Consider the following 20,298-nt stretch of genomic DNA (forward strand, 5'->3'; position numbering starts at 1 on the left):
TGGTTTCTGTCATTCTCTTTTCCCTTATACTATTGTAATAAAAAAGGACGTGTGAATTCTGAATTCTCTAAAGGAAATGCTTATCCCAGTCTTCAGAGCAGTGGCAACTTCCCTGCAAATTGATTTTCACCCTAAGGGTGAATATATGTATAGGACCCTGTAGATTATAAGAAGGAGAAGGTTGCAGGCTGACCTGGGTCTGGTGGGTGACCAGGTCTGTCTATGCTGTGCAAGTTCTGGGTCCCTATATTGGGGATCAGGAAGTGAGAAGTACATGTTCATATTGTGGTGAATCTAGTAAGCTCACAAAAGAAGTGAATAATCACAATATATATTCTGGACACATGGTTTCAAGACAAGAATTTATTGTCAGAAAGATGGAAGGCAACAAGTGAAGTTTGCCTTTGACACTATCTTCACACTGAATAACAATAAAGGAGAGTCCATTACAGTAGAAAGAGCCTAAAGTCAATGAAGTATTCTTGATTTACAGCACTGGAGGAGGGCTCTCTAAGAAAAGGAGTCCTGAGCATCCCGTCCAGGCCATGACTCAGCCTCCTCACCTGTGGCCAGTACAAATGAAGGGCCTGACAGGGAAAGTGTACACTCCATCATGGTACCTCCAAAGGAGGGTGGGCTTGGCAACATCCACAAAACTAATACTCCCACTGTCACAATCAAGGAACACCCCAACCCTGCCCAGAGGTCTCCCTATGTACAGAGGCGTGGAGGGGGCTGTGGTCCAGAGCTGGTAATGATCATCCTGCTTCACACACACAAGGAGAAATTTGTCCCTGTTGGACTCGTCCAGTATGCTGTCGTCCTTTCTTATCCAGGAATCCTTACAGACGCCTACAGCCCAGTCCCAAGAGTTGTCCACAAGCATCTCCCAGTACTGTTTGCCAGAGGTGAAGCTCTGGGCTCCCCACGCAGCAAAACACTTTGATGTTCCACCATCCAAAGACACATGGAGGCTGTCATGTTCATACATCAGATTTCTTGCATCATTGAACAGCCTGATGTGCCGACTGCTTACTTCATTACTGAATGAAAAATTGACTGTGTAGAGATGAGAAAATAAAGCAGTCAAAATCAATGGTAAAATCAAATTCTCTACCAGAGAAGATAATCTGTATAGAGTCTCACTGGAAATATATTTTAAGATTGGAAGGTCAGCTCTGATTAGAAAATATTGCATATAAATATTGCCAGCATATTTGCTAAGGAAGCAACTAATTAAAATGGAAAAAGCTTCCTACAAGTTCAGAGATTATAAATTAGAGGGAGGTCACAGTTACTTCTGGATGGGCATTTTCCATGACATCTAAAAACCTGAGTACCTACTCACTGATCACCTCCAAGACATGACAGTATATATCTTACCTCCACCAACACTGCAGGGAAAAAGCATCATAGAATAGAGAACTAATGATCATTCTATCATCTCAGTTAAGTTAGAAAATGAACACTGAAGATGTGAAGCCTAAGGACAGCTTCTTCAAAGTGGTTTCTTTGTAAGAATTTTCTGACTTTGATCTGCGGTTCAAACCTGAGGCTTAGTCTTCCACTTCCTTCTAAGTCACCCTCCAGGGTAAGGTTTATCATGAAGCTCATTGTGGCCTCATCAACCAACCATTTGCTTCCTTGTGATTCCTACGTTTGATTTTTCAGGCTATGCATTTGGTTAGATTATGCCAATGGAAAAACACATTATACCTTTAATCACTAAGAAACTTTCAAGGAAAAATGTTTAAGACTTCCCTCATAGCACAGTGGATAAAACACTATCTGCCAGTTTACCAGAGTTTCCTAACCTGGGGAGATTCCACATGCCACAGAGCTCCTGAGTCCATACACCACAACTACTGAGCTTGTGCTCTAGAGCCTGGGACCTGCAACTACTCAGCCTACATGTTGCAACTATTGAAGCCCAACAGCCTAGAGCCTGTGCTCTGCAACAAGAGAAGCCAGTTCAAGTAGAAGGCCGAAGAAGATTGGCTCCACTCACCACAACTAGAGAAACCAACAAAGACCCAGTGCAGTAAAAAATAAATAAGTAAATATTTTAAAGATAACATGGATAGAAAAAGAAAAGAATATATTCCAAAAAAATGTTTTAAAAACTCTACCTGCACTTAAACTCTGAAATTGGACCATCCTATATTAATAACCAATTTTCTAGGATTCACTGAACAACTGACATTGTCATGATATTTCTAGGGGTCAAGAAGCCATGTTGGGAGCATGTGAATTTTTTCATTAATACATTGTTTTATGAAATTTAAAGATGATTCATGAGGCCTGAAACACATGAGTCCCTGCAGCAGCCTGCATGTATTCTGTAGAGGATTTTTGTGACTCTGTGACCACACATGTCTGTATCAGCCTATTTGCCTGCTGTTCTCCAGCACAAGGTGAGAGATGAATAGAGAAAGATTTTCCATGGACATCATCACAGAAGGACCCTGCAGGACAGACACAGCAGGGGTGACACTCACCCTGGAAGCGGTTGAGCCAGCCCAGCAGCCCAGACATAGGTGGTGCAGGGAGTTCTGGGAGCAGAGGCCGAGGCACGTGCAGCTGGGCTGACTCACTCCTGTAAGGGGGAGATGAGGTTAATCCTTCTGCTTCCCAGGGCTTCTTAAACAAAGCCTTTACTATCGTAAAGCATCCTTCAGCTCAACAGTCTTCATCCAAATCCTTTCTTCACCCTCATGGAATACAACCATGCCCTTTTTGGAAATTTATTGATATTCTCGGCATTCTTCTTGTCCTGGTTCTATCCCATTTCTCAGCATCACTTGCTTCTTTACCTAGTGTCTGAAGCACTAGTCTTTGCACTTCTATGAGTCTGATTGTGGAATCTAAATCAGAAATAACTAGCCTTTTGGAAACTTGGTGCAGACACATGCACTCAAGCAATCTAGCATTATGTAGGTAAGTTATATCATCACTTTTTAAAATGCTGCTTTATCTCTTTCCCAGCCCTCAGGTGCCCTCATCAGCATCTGAAAACTTACCATTTCACTTTGTCTTCCAATTCCTGTCAAGAAGAAAAATAAAAACGACAATTTAGACTTCTTTATACATAGGCAACCAAGATTTGGGTTGGCAAAACTTCAGTAGAGTTCTAATCATCACCACCAGAAACAGTCTGAGAAATCTGTTTTCCTTTTCTTTGTTAAAAAAAACAACAACAAAACTCTGGCACAACATATTGCATATGGACAGAATAGCATTTTTTGATGAGTTAACAAAAAAGGATGAAAGAGAAAGGACAAGATTGGTGACTATGCAGCTCTCTGAAAATTGATCTATCATAGGACTTTTCTCTGAAGGGTAATATGCTCCAAACCAAGGGCTAATGAAACCTGGGGTATCTCAACAGAAGTTGGAATATATATATATATGCACTTTCCCAAATTTCTCCCTTTGCACCTTTGAAGACCAAAGGTTTGAATGAGAGTATATAAGATGTTCCTTTCTGGTTTTAATAGAAGCAAACAACAAAATATTTTGAGAATGAAATATTCCCTGGGGAGCATACACACTGAGGAAACCAGAAGGGAAAGAGACACGTGTACCCCAATGTTCATCACAGCACTGTTTATAATAGCCAGGACATGGAAGCAACCTAGATGTCCATCAGTAGATGAATGGATACGAAAGCTGTGGTACATATACACAATGGAGTATTACTCAGCCATTAAAAAGAATACATTTGAATCAGTTCTAATGAGGTGGATGAAACTGGAGCCTATTATACAGAGTGAAGTAAGCCAGAAAGAAAAACACCAATACAGCATACTAATGCATATATATGGAATTTAGAAATATGGTAACAATAACCCTGTATGCGAGACAGCAAAAGAGACACAGATGTATAGAATGGTTTTTTGGACTCTGTGAGAGAGGGTGAGGGTGGGATGATTTGGGAGAATGGCATTGAAACATGTATATTATCATATGTGAAATGAATCACCAGTCCAGGTTTGATGCATGATACAGGATGCTTGGGGCTGGTGCACTGGGATGACCCAGAGGGATGGTATAGGGAGGGAGGTGGGAGGGGTTTCAGGATGGGGAACACATGTACACCTGTGGTGGATTCATGTCGATGTATGGCAAAACCAATACAATATTGTAAAGTAAAAAAAAAAGAAATAATTCCTGGGGAATGTCTAGAAAAGAATACTGTAAAACTCGCTCCATAATGATGTACATGAGTTGCAAATATACTTATGCTTTATATACTTTATCTATAATATTTCCAACTAGGAGAAACTCCCACCTTAGTTGCAGGAGATGAGTGTACCATGTCATAGGAGTCAAAGGTGTGAACTTCAGGTAATGTATTTTCAAGCTCATCCTCAATTCTCACCTGGAGTAGCTCCATGTCTTGTTTAGAGCACATTTTCGTGAGCTCCTTGTGTATTACTCTGAGCTCTCTCTTCTTTCCAATCATTTCCTCTTGCCTTCTTGTGAGCTGCTTACATATGCTTTGGCCTTCACTTATGATACTGTCTACATAATAATCTGGAAGAAATGGCCATGTCATCTGGTAAGTTCTCCAAATCATGTCTCAACATTGATATACATAAAACTGTTGGGAGATGGATTTCAACAGCATTAGTTTGCTCTGATTCATGCTTTCGCCCATGAAGCTATATCCATACTAAATTCATCAACTTCCTCTTCTGGAAAACCGTGTTCATTCCTCTTTCCTTCATTTATTTTACATTGTTTTTAACTAGATCAAAACCCAAACACACCCTTTCCTTAAATCACCTTCATCTAATTTATGAATTCCTGAAATTCTGGAAAAAATCTTTTCATGAATCATTTCTTTCCTTTACTTCCTGTGAAATCTGAAAGAGCCCATGTAAGTAATTAAAATTTATGAGTGATTCCTATATCACATGCACTATCCTCATTTCAACTTTAATAAGTAAATCTGTATTTCATATAATGCCTCCTGGACTTCACAGCCTGACTGTTTATCTTAGCAGCCATGTTACATTTTGCTCTCAGTGTTGGTATTCTCAGGAAATATATTCCTAATAATCTCATTGCCTGGGCTCAAACGATATCCAGCCACATAAACCATTTAATTCTAGTGTCCTTTTCTATATGAATGGGTTTTCACTCCCCTGTAACTTCACAGGCTCCTTCCCACATTGTTTGGAAGGTCATTCATCTTCATCTGTGGCATATTCCCTCCCAGTATTGATGGACTCGCACTCATCTGTCTTTCTCCTTGTTCTTTCCCCCGTGAGGCTTTGTTTAACATCTCCATTTTCTTACTGTTGAACCAATAGCACTCTCTAGCCAGTGAGCTATCACTTCTCACTTTGGTGGGCACACTATTAAAATTGCTGTTCAGGTTTGATTTGTATCATCTGGGCTTTTGTTCTAATCAGATTGAAGTACTTTGTGGTTCCCAATGAAAAGCCTTGTACTTTCTGAAATGTACTGGAGAAGGAAATGGCAAGCCACTCCAGTACTCTTGCCTGAAGAATTCCATGGACAGAGGAGCCTGGTAGTACATGGGGTCTACCCATAAAGGAGCCCCATAGTCCATGGGGTCACAAAGAGTCAGACATGACTGAGCAACTAACACACTTCAGGAATGTATGACTGACAGAAATCTGTGCCTGAAATAACCCTTGGATGTTTAAACATCTACTTGAATTTCAGAACTGGAATTGGTCTTAAACTTATGAAATTTTCCCCAAGATCTTGAATTGTGTGTGTGGAACCTTCCACATCACTTGGTGTGTCTCCACCTTAGCACTTGCGGCACATGCTTCTAATGGTTTTTTTGTTTACAGTTACTGATCTAACTTCGTCACAATTATGGATTCTAAAGAGCCAAAGAGACATGGAATTGTTGGTTGAAATGGGGGACAGAATATTTTTTTTTTCCGATGGTGTTCAACCCATTCTCTAATTTCATGGTACATGGTGATTTCAGCTCACATTATTAATGGGTAAGTTTCTAGCATGACTGCCTCAACCTGTTAAAAGGAAAGATACATTCTCCTACTTACATCCAATGGTCAATCCCTTTGCCGTTTTTCTTGAGATTTCTCTCAATTCCTTGGATCTTTTCCCACAATGATCTCATTTGGTTGACTACCTTTTCCTGTAAAAGAATTATGAAATTTAGCATAAGAAAATGCAAATGCAGTGAGGTTTCAGAGCCCAAAGTTTTGCAGTTTACTGAGTGTCATTAGATACAGGTTCTTGAGAGAGACACTGAAGACCATGACAGGTCATCAGGTTTCCCTATTCTTCCTCACTAACTATCTGTTGTATGAAATTCTACACTGCAGAACCACACACCATTAGGTAATCATCTGTCTAGGTATGATTCATTTTCAGATAATGTGACTCCTTGTATCAGAATTTGGTCTAGTGATGCTTGTCACCTCCTAATTCTAACGTACTGGATCTTCCTTCTTTGTCCAGGATTAGGAAACCTGTATCCAAAGGACCGATGCTGAAGCTGTAACTCCAATATTTTGGCCACTTGATGTAAAGAACTGACTTATTTGAAAAGATCCTGATGTTGGGAAAGATTGAAGGCAGGAGGAGAAGGGGACGACAGAGGATAAGATGGTTAGATGGCATCACCGACTCAATGGACATGAGTTTGGGTGAACTCTGGGAGTTGGTGATGGACAGGGAGGCCTGGCGTGCTGTGGTTCATGGGGATCACAAAGAGTCGGACACGACTAAGCAACTGAACTGAACTGAACTGAATCCAGTGGAAAATGCTTTTTGCACTTGAGGACATTAGAGCTGAAGATTCTCTCTTAACATTAAGGTCCTAAAGTGCCTCTGATTCCCTGACTTCTCAAGTGGCTCAGTGGTAAAGAATCCACCTGCCAGTTCAGGAGATGCAGGAGACCCAGGTTCAATCCCTGGGTGGGAATATCCCCTGGAGAAGGAAATGGCAACCAGCTTCAGTATTCTTACCTGGGAAATTCCATGGACAGAGGAGCTTACCCCCATGGTCTACAGCCCATGGGATCCCAAAAGAGTTGGACAGGGCTGAGCCACTGAGAGTGCACCATAGTGCCTTTAGCATAATAAAATGTCATCTAAATAATTTCAGTTAGCTTCAATTCATCAGCTAGCTATTGGATACAAGTTCCCCAAGTCAGATATACTGCTCTATTTTATTCACAGCTTTATTATTGCTAACTAGATCTGTATGTGGCACTCAATAAAGAGAGGATTTAAGCATCATCATTTTAGTCTCTTACGTGTACTGTCTGCTAACTTTCAAAGTGTCTCAGAGTCATCACTCACCCAGGATTCCTCAGCAACCTCTACAATGAAACGGTGTCTGTAAGTCTTGTGCGCCTGGCCTTGAGAGCAGACCAAATAGAGCAAACTCTTGTTGGCTTCACAGAAGATCTTCTTTGTCTGCTTGTGGGTCCCACACAGGTGTTCCTCACACTTCAGGAATTGCCTGAGGTTGGCTTTTCTGACAATGGACACTAGATTCTTCAGAAGAAAATTGGTTTCAAGGTCTCTCTGTCCTGATCATTGTCTGCACACTGGAGAAGTGGCAAGGACTTTGACTTGTTCACAGAAAAGACAAAGACAGGATCTACAGGAGCTGTGCCCACAGCCTATGGTGACTGGGTCTAGAAGGAAATTCAGGCAGATGAAGAAGGTGAGTTCCTTCTGGAAGGCTTCTGGGATTTCTGAGTCCATTTTCCTGAGGGAAGAAAATCAGGACTTTATTCCTTTTCTGCAAAGACACAAAGGAGCAAGCAATATTAGACTGGGGTGGATGTGACTCCATTGTGCAACTGCATTGGGAACAGAGAGGATGGATTTTGCTTTGATGCAAATGGAAAACTGAGACAAAAAGACAGCACTCAAGAGCTGTAGGAAGTCTTCAAAGCTATCAAACCAAAACTATCTACTTCTTGACCATTTCTCCCCTACCTAATGGAGAAGCTCAGTTTTGCTGAGGTCTTGTTTTCCCCTGTATAGCATGAGCTTCTGGAGTTGGATCTAGGTGATAGCTTTGTGTGGTGGGTCCTGGTTGCCCTAAACAATCAATCACAATGTTCTATGTCAGCCATTGATTTATGCAAGATACTTGCCTACTTGTAGTTTCATTATTTCATCTAATTGTCAGGCATTTTCCCTTAGATGTTATTTTATTTTTTTTTAATCTCAATCTGAATCCATATCCCCATTTTTTTCCAAATCACTTTCTGAATGCATTCAGTGTTGATAGGGAGGAGACAAATCTTGACAAATTAGATACTATTCTAACCAGAATTGACATATAAATATACTAATTAGTTGAAATTTTCTCCCTATCCTCACTCAAGCAAGTTAAAAAAGAGAGAGGATGTTTGTATCTTCCAATCATGAAAACAATTTTCAAGCACCCCTTTCACTTTGTAATCAGATTAGTTTTCCATGTTATGGTAATAATGTTACCAAAAACAATTATGCTTTTAAAATTTTACTTCGTGAAAAATTGGGTCCTTGTGTCTGTACTATTTAAGTAGAGAAGTGCCTCAACTGTCTCAAATTTCTAAATGTTTAGCAGTGTCACTTTTCTGCCTGCTCAAACATTTCTTCAGTTCAGTTCAGTTCAGGTCAATTCAGTCGCTCAGTCGTGTCTGACTCTTTGTGACCCCGTGGACTGCAGTACGCCAGACCTCCCTGTCCATCACCAACTTCTGGAGTCTACCCAAACCCATGTCCATCGAGTTGGTGATGCCATCCAACAACCTTATCCTCTGTCTCCCCCTTCTCCTCCTGCCCTCAGTCTTTCCCAGCATTAGGGTATTTTCCAATGAGTCAGCTCTTCGCATCAGGTGGCCAAAGTATTGGAGCTTCAGCTTCAGCATCAGTCCTTCCAATGAACTGATCTCCTTTAGGATTCAGGACTGATCTCCTTTAGGATGGACTGGTTGGATCTCCTCACAGCCCAAGAAACTCTCAAGAGTCTTCTCCAACACCACAGTTCAAAAGCATCAGTTCTTCTGTGCTCAGCTTTCTTATATAGTCCAACTCTCACATCCATACATGACTAAAAATTTCAGTCAGAAAAAGTGTATTTCTGAAGGGCCAACCGGTACCTAATTTTAAAAATATTTTCTGCCAATCTTTGTATGCATCATCTACTTCTCTGAGAGTGAAAGTGTTAGTCACTCAGTTGTGTCTGACTTTTTGCAACCCCATGGATTATATCCCACCAGACTCTTCTGTCCATAGAATTCTCAAGGCAAGAATACAGGAATGGGTTGCCATTTCTTTCTCCAGGGAATTTTTCCAACCCAGGATTAGAACCCACGTCTTCTGCACTGCAAGCATATTTTTTACCATCTGAGCCACCTGGGAAGCCCATCTACTTCTATAGTGTAAAATATTATCTCTGCTGTATTTATAGACACACTCCACTTTTAGGGTAAATGATGATTAAGTACTACTTATAGAATCAAGTAATCTGAAGAGGAGAGAGAAGCCTGGCCTGCTGAAGCCCATATGGTCCTTAAAATGCATGAGGACAACTAAGAAAGAAATACAATCACAGAAGTAAAATGAATGCCCTTAACCATCCCACAGTGCATGTCAAGACAAGCTAACAAAACCAGAACAGAATAATTCCACTAAATTGGTAAAGAATGTTGTTTCATTTAAAAAACCCTCATCTTACTGATAAATCAAAATTAGGAAATTTAGTTTGTTTTCCCTCAGAAGAGTCCCAGGAGCTGCTCTGTGGTGAACTGTGTACTCACCTAAGGAGTTGTAGAAACAGTCTACCCTGGACAATAATATGAAGTTGGCTCAGGGATTAAGGGTTCCAAGTGTGGCCATCTCCAGATCCAGGTGAGCTCCCTCTCAGTTTTGGAAAAGACTGACTTTGGCTCCTGGAGTCTCCTTATATTGAGTCTCTGCATCCCACTCATTTGTTCATCAGTCTTCTGATGGTGTTAATGTGGATGATGAGATTTTCTGAAACAAGACAAGATTGCTCTAACATCTTGGCTTATCTTCATAAACAATCTCCACAAACACCCTCTCATCAAGAGCTACTGATTGTACAATAGACCCAATCTCAAATATACTTTGATATGTGAGTTTCTGAATTTCAATAATTTTTATTTTTAACCAAAGAATTTGAAAAGATTATTTCAACACTATATAGTGAGGTTTGTTTAAACATGTTCTATCATGGAAAAATAGTTTGATTTTATTGCTTGATTTTTAAATTTTAAAGGAATTCTTTAAGGTAGAAACTCTGTGGCCACCACTTCAGAATGGAAATTTCTCTTGTCCTTCACCCTCACACTCTGGGTCAGGCCCCCCAGTGCCTCAGAGCAATGGCAGGATGGAGGTGCTCTCTGCCTAGTGCTCTCCCAGCCAACTCCAGGGGAAAGGGTCAATAGACAGAGACCCCAGTTCAGACATCATTTTAGGCCAATGTCATTAATAGGCTACTTTAGAACAAAATAGAAACAACAGCCACTACATTGAAAAAATTAGGATAAAAAATATTTTGAAAGGATAGCCCATATCCTCATCTTTCTTTTCTGACATATTTCCCACTGAACAATCACATGGAGAATTCAGAGTTCTGGAAAGGGATAGGAATCATGACCCCATCTTTAAGTTTTTCAAGACACATGTACCTTTTATACATATTTCAAGTGGCTGATGGTTCTTAGAGTTTATGAGCAAACTTTTAAAAATGACCTTGTATTGCAAAATCACAACCATTTTTTAATGGGAGGTGACTCTTGTTAACAATAACCCCAGGGGCCTTAATTTCCAAGTCTTAACCAAGTTTTTTTTACCACCCTCCTTTCCTAAATGAAGTATGGCAATGTAGGTAATTATGACAATAATACAACTTGTTATAAATTAGTCATAAAGTCTTCTTATGGATGCTGACATGAAAGCAATTTTATTTCTCTATGTTTCTGTAGTTTAAAAAATGATGGTAGATACAGTGAGGTCACCAAACTCACATATAAGGTTTCCTCTTGTGGAAACACAGCACTGGATCTCCTCAGAGGAAGAGCTTGAAGACAGGACTCAGCCCAGAGCTCCCTGTAGAGGATGAAGTTGGTCTTGTCAGACCCTGTTTAATTAATAGTCTGTCCCTCAGGCAGCAGCTAGGAAGATAGATTAGTGTAAACTCTGTAGTTTAAAATTAGGATAATGATCTTACTTATTTCTGCACCCTCCATCATGGTAGCCCTTGGATTGCTTTAGTGCCTGAATGAATAATCACAGAAGATGAGTCCGTGTTACAACATAGCTGCTGCCCTCACTCCCCTCTTTGTCCTCTAGCTCTCCCAAGTTGGCATGTCATGAAGCCATCATGAGTCTATACACCAGAAAAGCTGTCAAATATAAAATTGAATCTACTTATTCTATTGTAAGTGTGTGATGAAGACCACCAAAGAGTAAATGTCCTAGATAGACATTTAGAACTCAAAAAATTGATTGCATTATTACACTCTTGTGATTGAAAAGGTAAGAAAGTAAAATTTTGGGTTCTAAGCTTACTACTATCTCTGAGTTAGACAGATATCAGGGAATTTCTATTTTTCATTTTGCATCAGTCAGTTTTGTGAATGTTCCTTCATGTTTCTTATTTTCATATGGAATCAGTGGTTTTAGAATGTTAATTAAATCTATTATTTGAACACATGTAAAAGATCATGGGCTAAGCAGCAAATATCATCACTTATATAACAGTTTAATGATATGTAGTACACTTTTAAAATGATAGTTCACATTTCATAAATTTTGAGTGATTGTATATTTATAATTTTCCTATTGAAAGTGCTACATAATAAATCCTTCTGTGCATCTATCCTTGTTTTTGATAATTCCTTGGAAAGATAGGTAGGGTGGATGTGGCTGGTTAAAAAGGATATGTGCATATAAGCTTCTGATAATTGCCAGCAGACCGTCCTGATTCAGACTCGGGTGGTTCTGCTCTGATGGGATGGATGAGGGATTGTGAGTAGGTTTCTTCAACTTTCCGCTGAATGAGAAGGGTGGTGGGATGAACACAGGTTAGAACCAGGGACAGAAGGATTGCAGGCCTCCTGCCAGCTTCCCAGGACTCTTAGCCAGGACATTACCACCTGTGAGACATTTGTCTTTTTAAAGCTCTGGGACAAATTTGAGAAGAGTGTCCATTAAAACAGAGGATCTTGAGGATGGAGTTCTAGTGACCAGAGACTCAGCAGGCAGGACAGTGAAAGCCTGCCCAGCAAGGTACAGGAGGATGGACCCCCAGGTGACATGAGAAACACTGGCCCATAGTCTTAGGATGATGAAGCTCTTGTAGAGGAAAGAGTGGAAACTCCATCCGACCTTTCTATCTGTCACCCCTGCTTCTGCACATGAACTCTTCACACTCAGCAGCTCTACCAGCAGCCCTACTGTGGACTGCAGTCCATGTTTCTATGCTGGTTGCTACAGAAATTAAGAGCCAGAAGCAAACAGCTGGGCACATTGGCCTCCACAACAGCAAACTTTCTGGGATTTGATAGGAATTGAATTAAATATAAATATCAAGTTGGGAAGAACTGTCATCTTGACAATATCGAGTCAATATTGACAGTATTCCTGCCAGAGACGCTCAGAGGGCTCAAACAAACCTTGTGCACACCAGGACCCAGCGACCCCACAGAGACAAGACAGAACTGTGTTTGAGTGTCTCCTGTGGAGGTACAGGTCAGCAGTTGCCTGCACAGGGGCATGGGCTCTGGGTGCAGCAGAACTGGATATGGCATAAGCCCTCTTGGAGGAGGTCACCCATGGTCGCCAAAAGACCTTGCCCATTTCCTCCCAGTGACAGGGTTATCAAACCTGTGGAGAGGTGCACATGATGAGCTTTTGGAAGAATTGAAAACACACCCTAACAATATTGACTGAAGTGAAACCTCAACCTACTTAATCCAATTGCCACAATCCAATCTATAGTAAAATAGCTATATCCTAAATTCACATTTTTAACCCCTGGAAGTGTTGTTTTTAACACACTTAAAATAAATGAATTTCCAAAATGTGAATTTTGTATATGTGTTTTACAGATTATGCTCCTGCTCAGTCACTTCAATCGTGTCCAACTCTTTGTGACCCCATGGACTGTAGCCCACCAGGCTCCTCTGTCCCTGGGATTCTCCAGGCAAGAATACTGGAGTGGGTTGCCACGTCCTCCTCTAGGGGATCTTCCCAACCCAGTATGGAACCCACGTCTCCTGAGGCTCCTGCATTGCAGGCAGATTCTTTACCATTGAGCTATTGGGGAAGCCCTTAACAAAATATGTTTCAGTCCTAACACATTACCACCCACTTGATCTATTGATTACTTGTTTGAATCTGCCTCTATTATTTCCTTGACTTCTTTTTTTTTTTTCCAGAAATAGGACTCATTCTCATTTCATTTTTAAACTCAGCTCAGTCAAGCGCCCCAGTACAGCAATGGCAGAAATAGCCCTCTATTGTTTGATGGATCTTATTAACTTCATCTGAACTAGCATTCTCTGAAATTTTATACTGTTCATTGGGTTCTCCACAAATTTCTTCCCTCTGTGTTTTTTGTTTTTTGTAGCACACTTAGTGCTTTTTTTCTTTCCATCTATAACTGCACACACAGTAGCTATTGGTGGTTCTTCCCTAAGTGTCTATCCCTTGTCCTAGTACCCCAGGTACTCATGCCCTCTCATTCTATTATTCGATATATAAGCACAATTGAAACACTGATGCTATGCTGTAGATTAAATGATCACGTCATAGTTGTATATCGCATGATTGACTGAAAGGAATCATAGTTTTTCTGAAAGAAATATGAGATTATCTGCTAAGTTTCATCAAATATCTCCAAAGGTTTTCTTTATCTTGGCTCAGTTTACATCCTCTTCCTGCTCCATAAGACATTTTCCTGTTCAGTCAATGTTAGGCATGGAGCTTCACTTAGGAAGGATACTTGACATGAATATTAAAACACTCTCTTTCAACTACATGAGATGATCAGTCATCACAAATCTGCTCTTCTCATAAAGCCATGTCTAAAAAAGTGAAGCCTATTCTTAAGATGTTAATATTTTAAAATCTATCTGTTGGTATATGGCTATTCTGGGTCTTTGTTGCTATGCATGGGCTTTCTCTACTTACAGTGAGAGGGTCTACTCTGTGCTGTGGTGTAGGGGCTTCTCATTGCAGTGGCTTCTCTCATTGCCACTTCTCTTGCTGCAGAGTACAGGATCTAGGCTCACGGCTGCAGCAGTTGCAGCATACAGGCTCCGTTGTTGTGGTGCATGTGTTTGGTTGCTCTGTGGCACGTAGGATCTTCCCGGACCAGGATCGAATCCTCCATTGGCAGGTGGATTCTTAACAACTGGGCCACCAAGAAAGTCCCCAAATTAATCTTTAATACTGTTTCCTCTTGGAATTTGAAGATTAATAATAATATGTTTATCCCTGATATTGCTTTATTTTGTGTTCCTTTGGTCATACAACAATAAATTTACAATTTCAAATTTGATGTATGTTTTTTGGGGAAAGATCATAGTGTATTATCGTGCAATTCCATTGTATAGGATATCCTCAGGTCTTTAGTGGGATATGAAATTCTGTTCATTGCCCAACTTCCCAACCCTCTCTCCCCACAAAAAAAAAAAAAAAAATGTACTCCATTGTGAGAAATAACCTGACTAGAGGTAGTGTTGACTTTGTAACAAGTTTCACTTTGACCTCGCTGAAGGCTTTGAGATCTTAGCTCCAGTTACTTTACTTTCCTCACTTCTTTAGCTCCTATCATTTCTGTTCACAAATTGGAATGCACTGTAATTCAAGGGAGAATTTAATCCACAAGAGGAGAGTTGCAAATATGCTCTCCCTGGACTTTGCTGCCAACATTATTACTTATGTAAATGGAAAGGTGAGCTTGGACTACATCAACTGACAGATGGAAATATGAAAATTTGAACACACCATGTGGTTTGAATAAACTGTCTACATAGAATACGCAGAATTTTGTATTGGGCTGTACTGTATGTTCACCTACATGGTAAGAAGAGGAACCTTATTTTTAGAGTCTAACAATAAACTCTAGAAATATGTTGCTATAAATAAGTTGGGTGGAATAAATCTAGGAAATGAATGAAAACAACACTAGAGTCCTCTCTCCCATCCTCTTCCCTATAAAACATTAAAATAACAAAATCAAAGACTATGATATATGATTATTTTGTATCCTTTAGATTGAGATAAGGAGCACACCAATCACATGTAAAACATTCTGCCCATTTATAGTCTTTCTCACCAAACTTTCCCCACATAAGACTCCCAGTCACCCCAGTTCCATCCCCAGGCATCACTGATCTGTATTCTGTTGTTATTGATTAGATATGCTTTCTAGAACATTATATAAATAGAATCATATACTACATCCTCTTCTTTTTAAATCTCACTTTCTTTTGCTCAGAATGATTATTGTGCCATTCATCTTTTTGTAATGTGTTTTAATATAAATGTCATTTCATGTATTGCAAAGTAGTGCTTCAGTTTATGGATATACCACAATTCATGTATCCATTTACCTGTGTAGCAGATACTTGGGTTATTCCTATTTTACTGCCATCTTACTATGGTTTATTGATATTTCCTATAAAGCTGCTATGGGTCTTGTGCTGAAATCCTGGAGAAGAGAAGCAGCTCTGTTTCTGTTGGTGGGCACATGGTCTCACCCTGTAGCAGTTGGTGCCATCTTGCTCTCATGAAGCAGAGCCACCTGAGAGAGGTGTGTGTGTTTTAAGTCATTCCAGTCATGTCTGACATTTTGCGAGCCCATGGGCCTCACTAAGGAGAGCTGAGAGGTCAGGAGAGATGATTCCTGCTGACATCATTGAGTTCCAAGAACAGCCCTGCTGGAAGCTGTCTGCCTATGGACTTAGTTACCACCTGCACCTAAAACCTCAGAATGTGCAGATATTTGACAGGCTTACCAGGTGACTCAGTGGTAAAGGATCAACCTGCCAATGAAGAAGACATAGGAGACTCAGGTGTGATCCCTGGGCCAGGAAGACCCCCTGGAGGAGGAAATGCAACCCACTCCAGTGTTCTTGCCTGAAAAATCCCATGGTCAGAGATGTCGGGTTGCCACAGTCCATGGGGTCGCAGAGAGTCAGACATGATTCAGCACCACCTAGTCACACAGATGTTGGTTATGGAGTCACTTGTGGAAGTGTGAAACTGTGAGAGAAGAAAAGATTACCTATGTGTCTGCTGTTGCATGTGTGTTTCCAAGAAGAGAAATCTTCACAGAGCTTTCCAGAGAAGGCTCAGCCCAGGAATTCACAATAGAAAAAGTCTTGTCAAACTGCAGTCCGCCAGATGGGTGGTCTGAGGCGTCTTTGCTCATGAGTCTCCTCCCTGTGTGGCCCAGAACTCACCCCTCACAGTCAGTTCAGTCAATCAGTCATGTCTGACTCTTTGTGACCCCATGGACTGCAGCACACCAGGCCTCCCTGTCCATCACCAACTCCTGAAGTTCACTCAAATTCATGTCCATTGAGTCGGTGATGCCATCCAACCCCTCTCATCTTTTGTCGTCCTGTCTTCAATCTTTTCTAGCATCAGGGTCTTTTCAAAGGAGTCAGTTCTTTGCATCAGGTGGCCAAGCTATTAGAGTCTCAGCTTCAGCATCAGTCCTTCCAATGAATATTGAGGACTGATTTCCTTTAGGATGGACTAGTTTGATCACCTCCCAGTCCAAGGGACTCTCAGGAGTCTTCTCCAACACCACAGTTCAAAAACATCAATTCGTTGGTGCTTAGTTTTCTTTATAGTCCAACTCTCACATCCATACATGACTACTGGAAAAACCATAGCTTCAACTAGATGGACCTTTTTAGGCAAAGTAATGTCTCTGCTTTTTAATATGCTGTCTAGTTTGGTCATAACTTTTCTTCCAAGGAGCAAGTGTCTTTTTATTTCATGGCTGCAGTCACCATCTGCAGTGATTTTGGAGCCCCCCAAAATAAAGACTCTCACTGTTTCCCCATCTATCTGCCATGAAGGGATAGGAACAGGTGCCAAGATCTTAGTTTCCCAAATGTTGAGTTTTAAGCCAACTTTTACTCTCCTCTTTCACTTTCATCAAGAGGCTCTTTAGTTCCTCTTCACTTTCTGCCATAAGTGTGGTGTCATCTGGGTATCTGAGGTTATTGATATTTCTCCCGGCAATCTTGATTCCAGCTTGTGCTTCATTCAGTCCAGCATTTCTCATTATGTTCTCTGCATATAAGTTAAATAAGCAGGGTGACAATATACAGCCTTGACATACTACTTTCCCAATTTGGAATCAGTCTGTTGTTCCATGTCTAGTTCTAACTGTTGCTTCTTGACCTGCATACAGATTTCTCAGGAGGCAGGTCAGGTGGTCTGGTATTCCCAGCTCTTGAAGAATTGTCTACAGTTTGTTGTGATCCCCACAGTCAAAGGCTTTAGCATTTTCAATAAAGAAAAAGTAGATGTTTTTCTGGAACTCTCTTGCTTTTTTAATGATCCAGCGCATGTAGGCACTTTGATCGCCCCTCACATACTCACAAGTACTCGTCATGGCCTCTCTCCTTTGGGCTCTGCCATGACGGGCTCCAGATCCTCCAGCTGGCTCAGGGGGATGTGCACACGATGCTCCAGGTCTGACCAGGTGTGCCGAGTGTGCATGGACTCAGGACTGGGTCCTCAGGGGTGGCTTGGGAGGGGTGGTGTGGAGAGAAGGCCTTCCTTCTTCACCTCTGGGCCCTGTTTGTGGAGAAACCTCAGGGGCCACCCTCACCAGGAGCTCAAGTTGGCCCTCACTGGCAGTGTGGCACCCTGGCCTCCCACTCGGGGAGATGGACAGGGTATCCCCATCCATCGGCTCCTTGCTTCTCTAAGGTGGGAGTCTGCAATGACAGTGACCAGCAGCCGGCCTGGAGGTATCAGAGCCTCGTGTAGTCATTATCTTATCCCCGCCTCTTCTGACCACTTGACCTTCTGTGCCCAGAGCAGGCCCACACCTGAGTCTGCGCAGATGTCCACCCGGTAGGAAGAGATCTGTCTAGAAGGCTTGGGATAAACCTTGGAAGGAAGAGTGCTGTCCTGGTTTTTCACATCTCATCCCACCAGCTCCGACCTGGGTGTGCATGTGAATGGCCCACCAGGATTCTGACACCCCATCAGTCTGCTCTTGCTGGAGGCTGATCCTCTCCACATAAATCCTGCATTTCCACACGTACAGGGAGGGGACATAGGGCTACCTGGCTGGGATAAGATGGGTGGCCTGTCCTGAGCTGGCCTGCCCTGCACCTCCTGGGGTTACTTTTGGGTCCCTCTGGGGAAATGGCCAAAGGCTCCAGGGTGAGATCTGACCCAGCGTCTGCAAGGTCAGATAGCACTCTCACTGGGAACGTCCCCAAGGCCAGGGCCTTGGGGTGTCAGGACACAACCCAACAAATCCCTTCCTCCTCTCCCACCCAGTGAGCTGTGTAGGGGGATTCTCTAGAAAAGGGAGCCTGGTTACCCAGATTCCAAGTTTGGGGGCTCTCTTGCCCAGAAGTGAGGTCATGTTCTGGGATCTGCTTGCCCTGGCTTCCCCCTTACTCAAAGCTCCCCCAGGGCATCTGTGAGCTGCTGACCGCTCTGTCCACCCCATGCCACGTCCATCACAGTGACACCAACACAGCCTACCCCACAGTCCCTGGGAAGCCTGGGTGTGGCAGGGCCCCAGCCTTGAGGAAGCAGCTGGGTTCAGACCTGGCTTCTCCTCCTCCTCATGTGACCGGAGACAAGCCATGTGCATCTCAGCGTCTCCCCAGAACCCTACCTGCACAGTGGGCATCACTTTGGCATCTGTTTCCTAGGGAAGCCATCAGGTGTATACACCTTTAAACACCTAGAGTGCCTGTAAAACCCATGGCTTGGTATCACATGGAACTCATGAACACACTTAGCAAAGGAAGGATGACATAAAAGGCTGACTTAGCACAGAATGCAGCTGAAACAGTTCTGGGTCCCCTCTGGGATCTGGGGACAGTCACTCCCTTTTTCTGCTTGTTTCCTAGATTCCTACCCCCAGCCCTTCAGCCATGGGAGAGTTGAAATTCAGACATCTTCCCCTCTTGCATACAAACAATAATAAAAGAGATGCTATGAACATATATATATATATATATATATATGTACTTGTATAGATATATGCTTTCATTTTTCTTAGGTAAATACTTAGGACTCAGATGAATAGATCGTATATCTAACTTTTTAATAAATGACAACATAGCTGCACTATTTCATATTTCCAGTAGCAGAATATGAGTATTTAAGTTCCTTCAAGTTTTTGACAATACTTAGTAGGTACAGTTTTTAAAGTTTCAAAAGTGGCATATTATTTTGATTTAATTTGTATTTCCCTAATGATTAATGATGTTGAATATCATTCATTATAAATATTCACCACCTATGTATCTTCTGTGGCGAATCATCTGTTTGAATCTCATACTCATAATTTATTGGATTGTTTTATTATTCAAATTCCCACCAGCAATGAAAGTTTGTGTTACTCCACATGCTTGCCAGTGTTTGAGATGTTTCCTACTCCTTCACATTTCATACAATAGTCAGCACTTCTTAATAAACTTTTATTAAAAAAGAAATAGATTGAGACAAATAGCATGATATTCAGAGTTGAAAACAAAAAGCAAAAGAATCAGGACATTCCAGCTGTGTTTATCCCCAGGGAAGGAGACTGGAGCTGGGAACACCTTAGTGCTGCTCGCCTGCTCCTGAGGCTGCATCTGGCCTGGGAGGTGTGGACAACTATAGGGCTTCTTGTTTTGGTTTGTTCTGGCCAAAGAACTCCCCTGGGGCCTCGCCCAGGAAGAAGAAAGAGGGATGTGCAGATGCACAAGTGGGTTTAGGTGCCTGCAGAGCTACGTAAGTGAGCAGGAGTTGAGGTTGCAGTCACATAAGTCCTAAGAATCCCTGATAGCTTCATGGTCCCGTGTCTTTTATTTTCCCACCAAATTTTGCCAGGGCACCTGCATATGGTGCTCACAGATCCAACTTCTTTCTGAAACTTGCACCACCTCCATCCCTCAACAGTATCCTAAGGGATACGGTCAGGACTCCTTGACACTGCCAGGGAGTTGTGGACAAGATTCCTGAGTTCCTTAAGAGCAGCCTGTTTACCCCCAGGAATATGGCTGTTCTCCCATCACAGCTCACGTCCTCCTAACTCCCTACTCGGCC

At 41.8% G+C, this 20,298-nt stretch overlaps 1 protein-coding gene across 6 annotated transcripts; it reads right to left on the reverse strand.

Moving 5' to 3' along the window:
• Window positions 1-349: 349 nt before the first annotated feature.
• On the reverse strand, window positions 350-18,047 carry LOC129652700 (tripartite motif-containing protein 43-like). 6 transcript variants are annotated; one of them, XM_055581593.1, is made up of 8 exons: window positions 17,617-18,004; window positions 9,780-9,996; window positions 7,318-7,732; window positions 6,051-6,145; window positions 4,382-4,536; window positions 3,021-3,043; window positions 2,499-2,596; window positions 350-1,059 (listed from the first exon to the last, which is right to left on the reverse strand). In XM_055581593.1, the coding sequence occupies exons 5-8, from the start codon at window positions 4,463-4,465 to the stop codon at window positions 560-562; spliced, it is 705 nt and encodes a 234-aa protein (XP_055437568.1). In that variant the 5' UTR covers window positions 4,466-4,536; window positions 6,051-6,145; window positions 7,318-7,732; window positions 9,780-9,996; window positions 17,617-18,004; the 3' UTR covers window positions 350-559. The 6 variants fall into 6 exon arrangements, 5 of the variants coding, with proteins under 5 accessions (XP_055437568.1, XP_055437565.1, XP_055437566.1 ...); XM_055581590.1 differs by having other exon boundaries at window positions 4,382-4,603; XM_055581591.1 differs by having other exon boundaries at window positions 4,382-4,603; window positions 7,318-7,765.
• Window positions 18,048-20,298: the final 2,251 nt, after the last annotated feature.

This window comes from Bubalus kerabau, chromosome 5 (genome assembly GCF_029407905.1).
Source record: "Bubalus kerabau isolate K-KA32 ecotype Philippines breed swamp buffalo chromosome 5, PCC_UOA_SB_1v2, whole genome shotgun sequence".
NCBI classification, from domain to species: domain Eukaryota; kingdom Metazoa; phylum Chordata; class Mammalia; order Artiodactyla; family Bovidae; genus Bubalus; species Bubalus kerabau.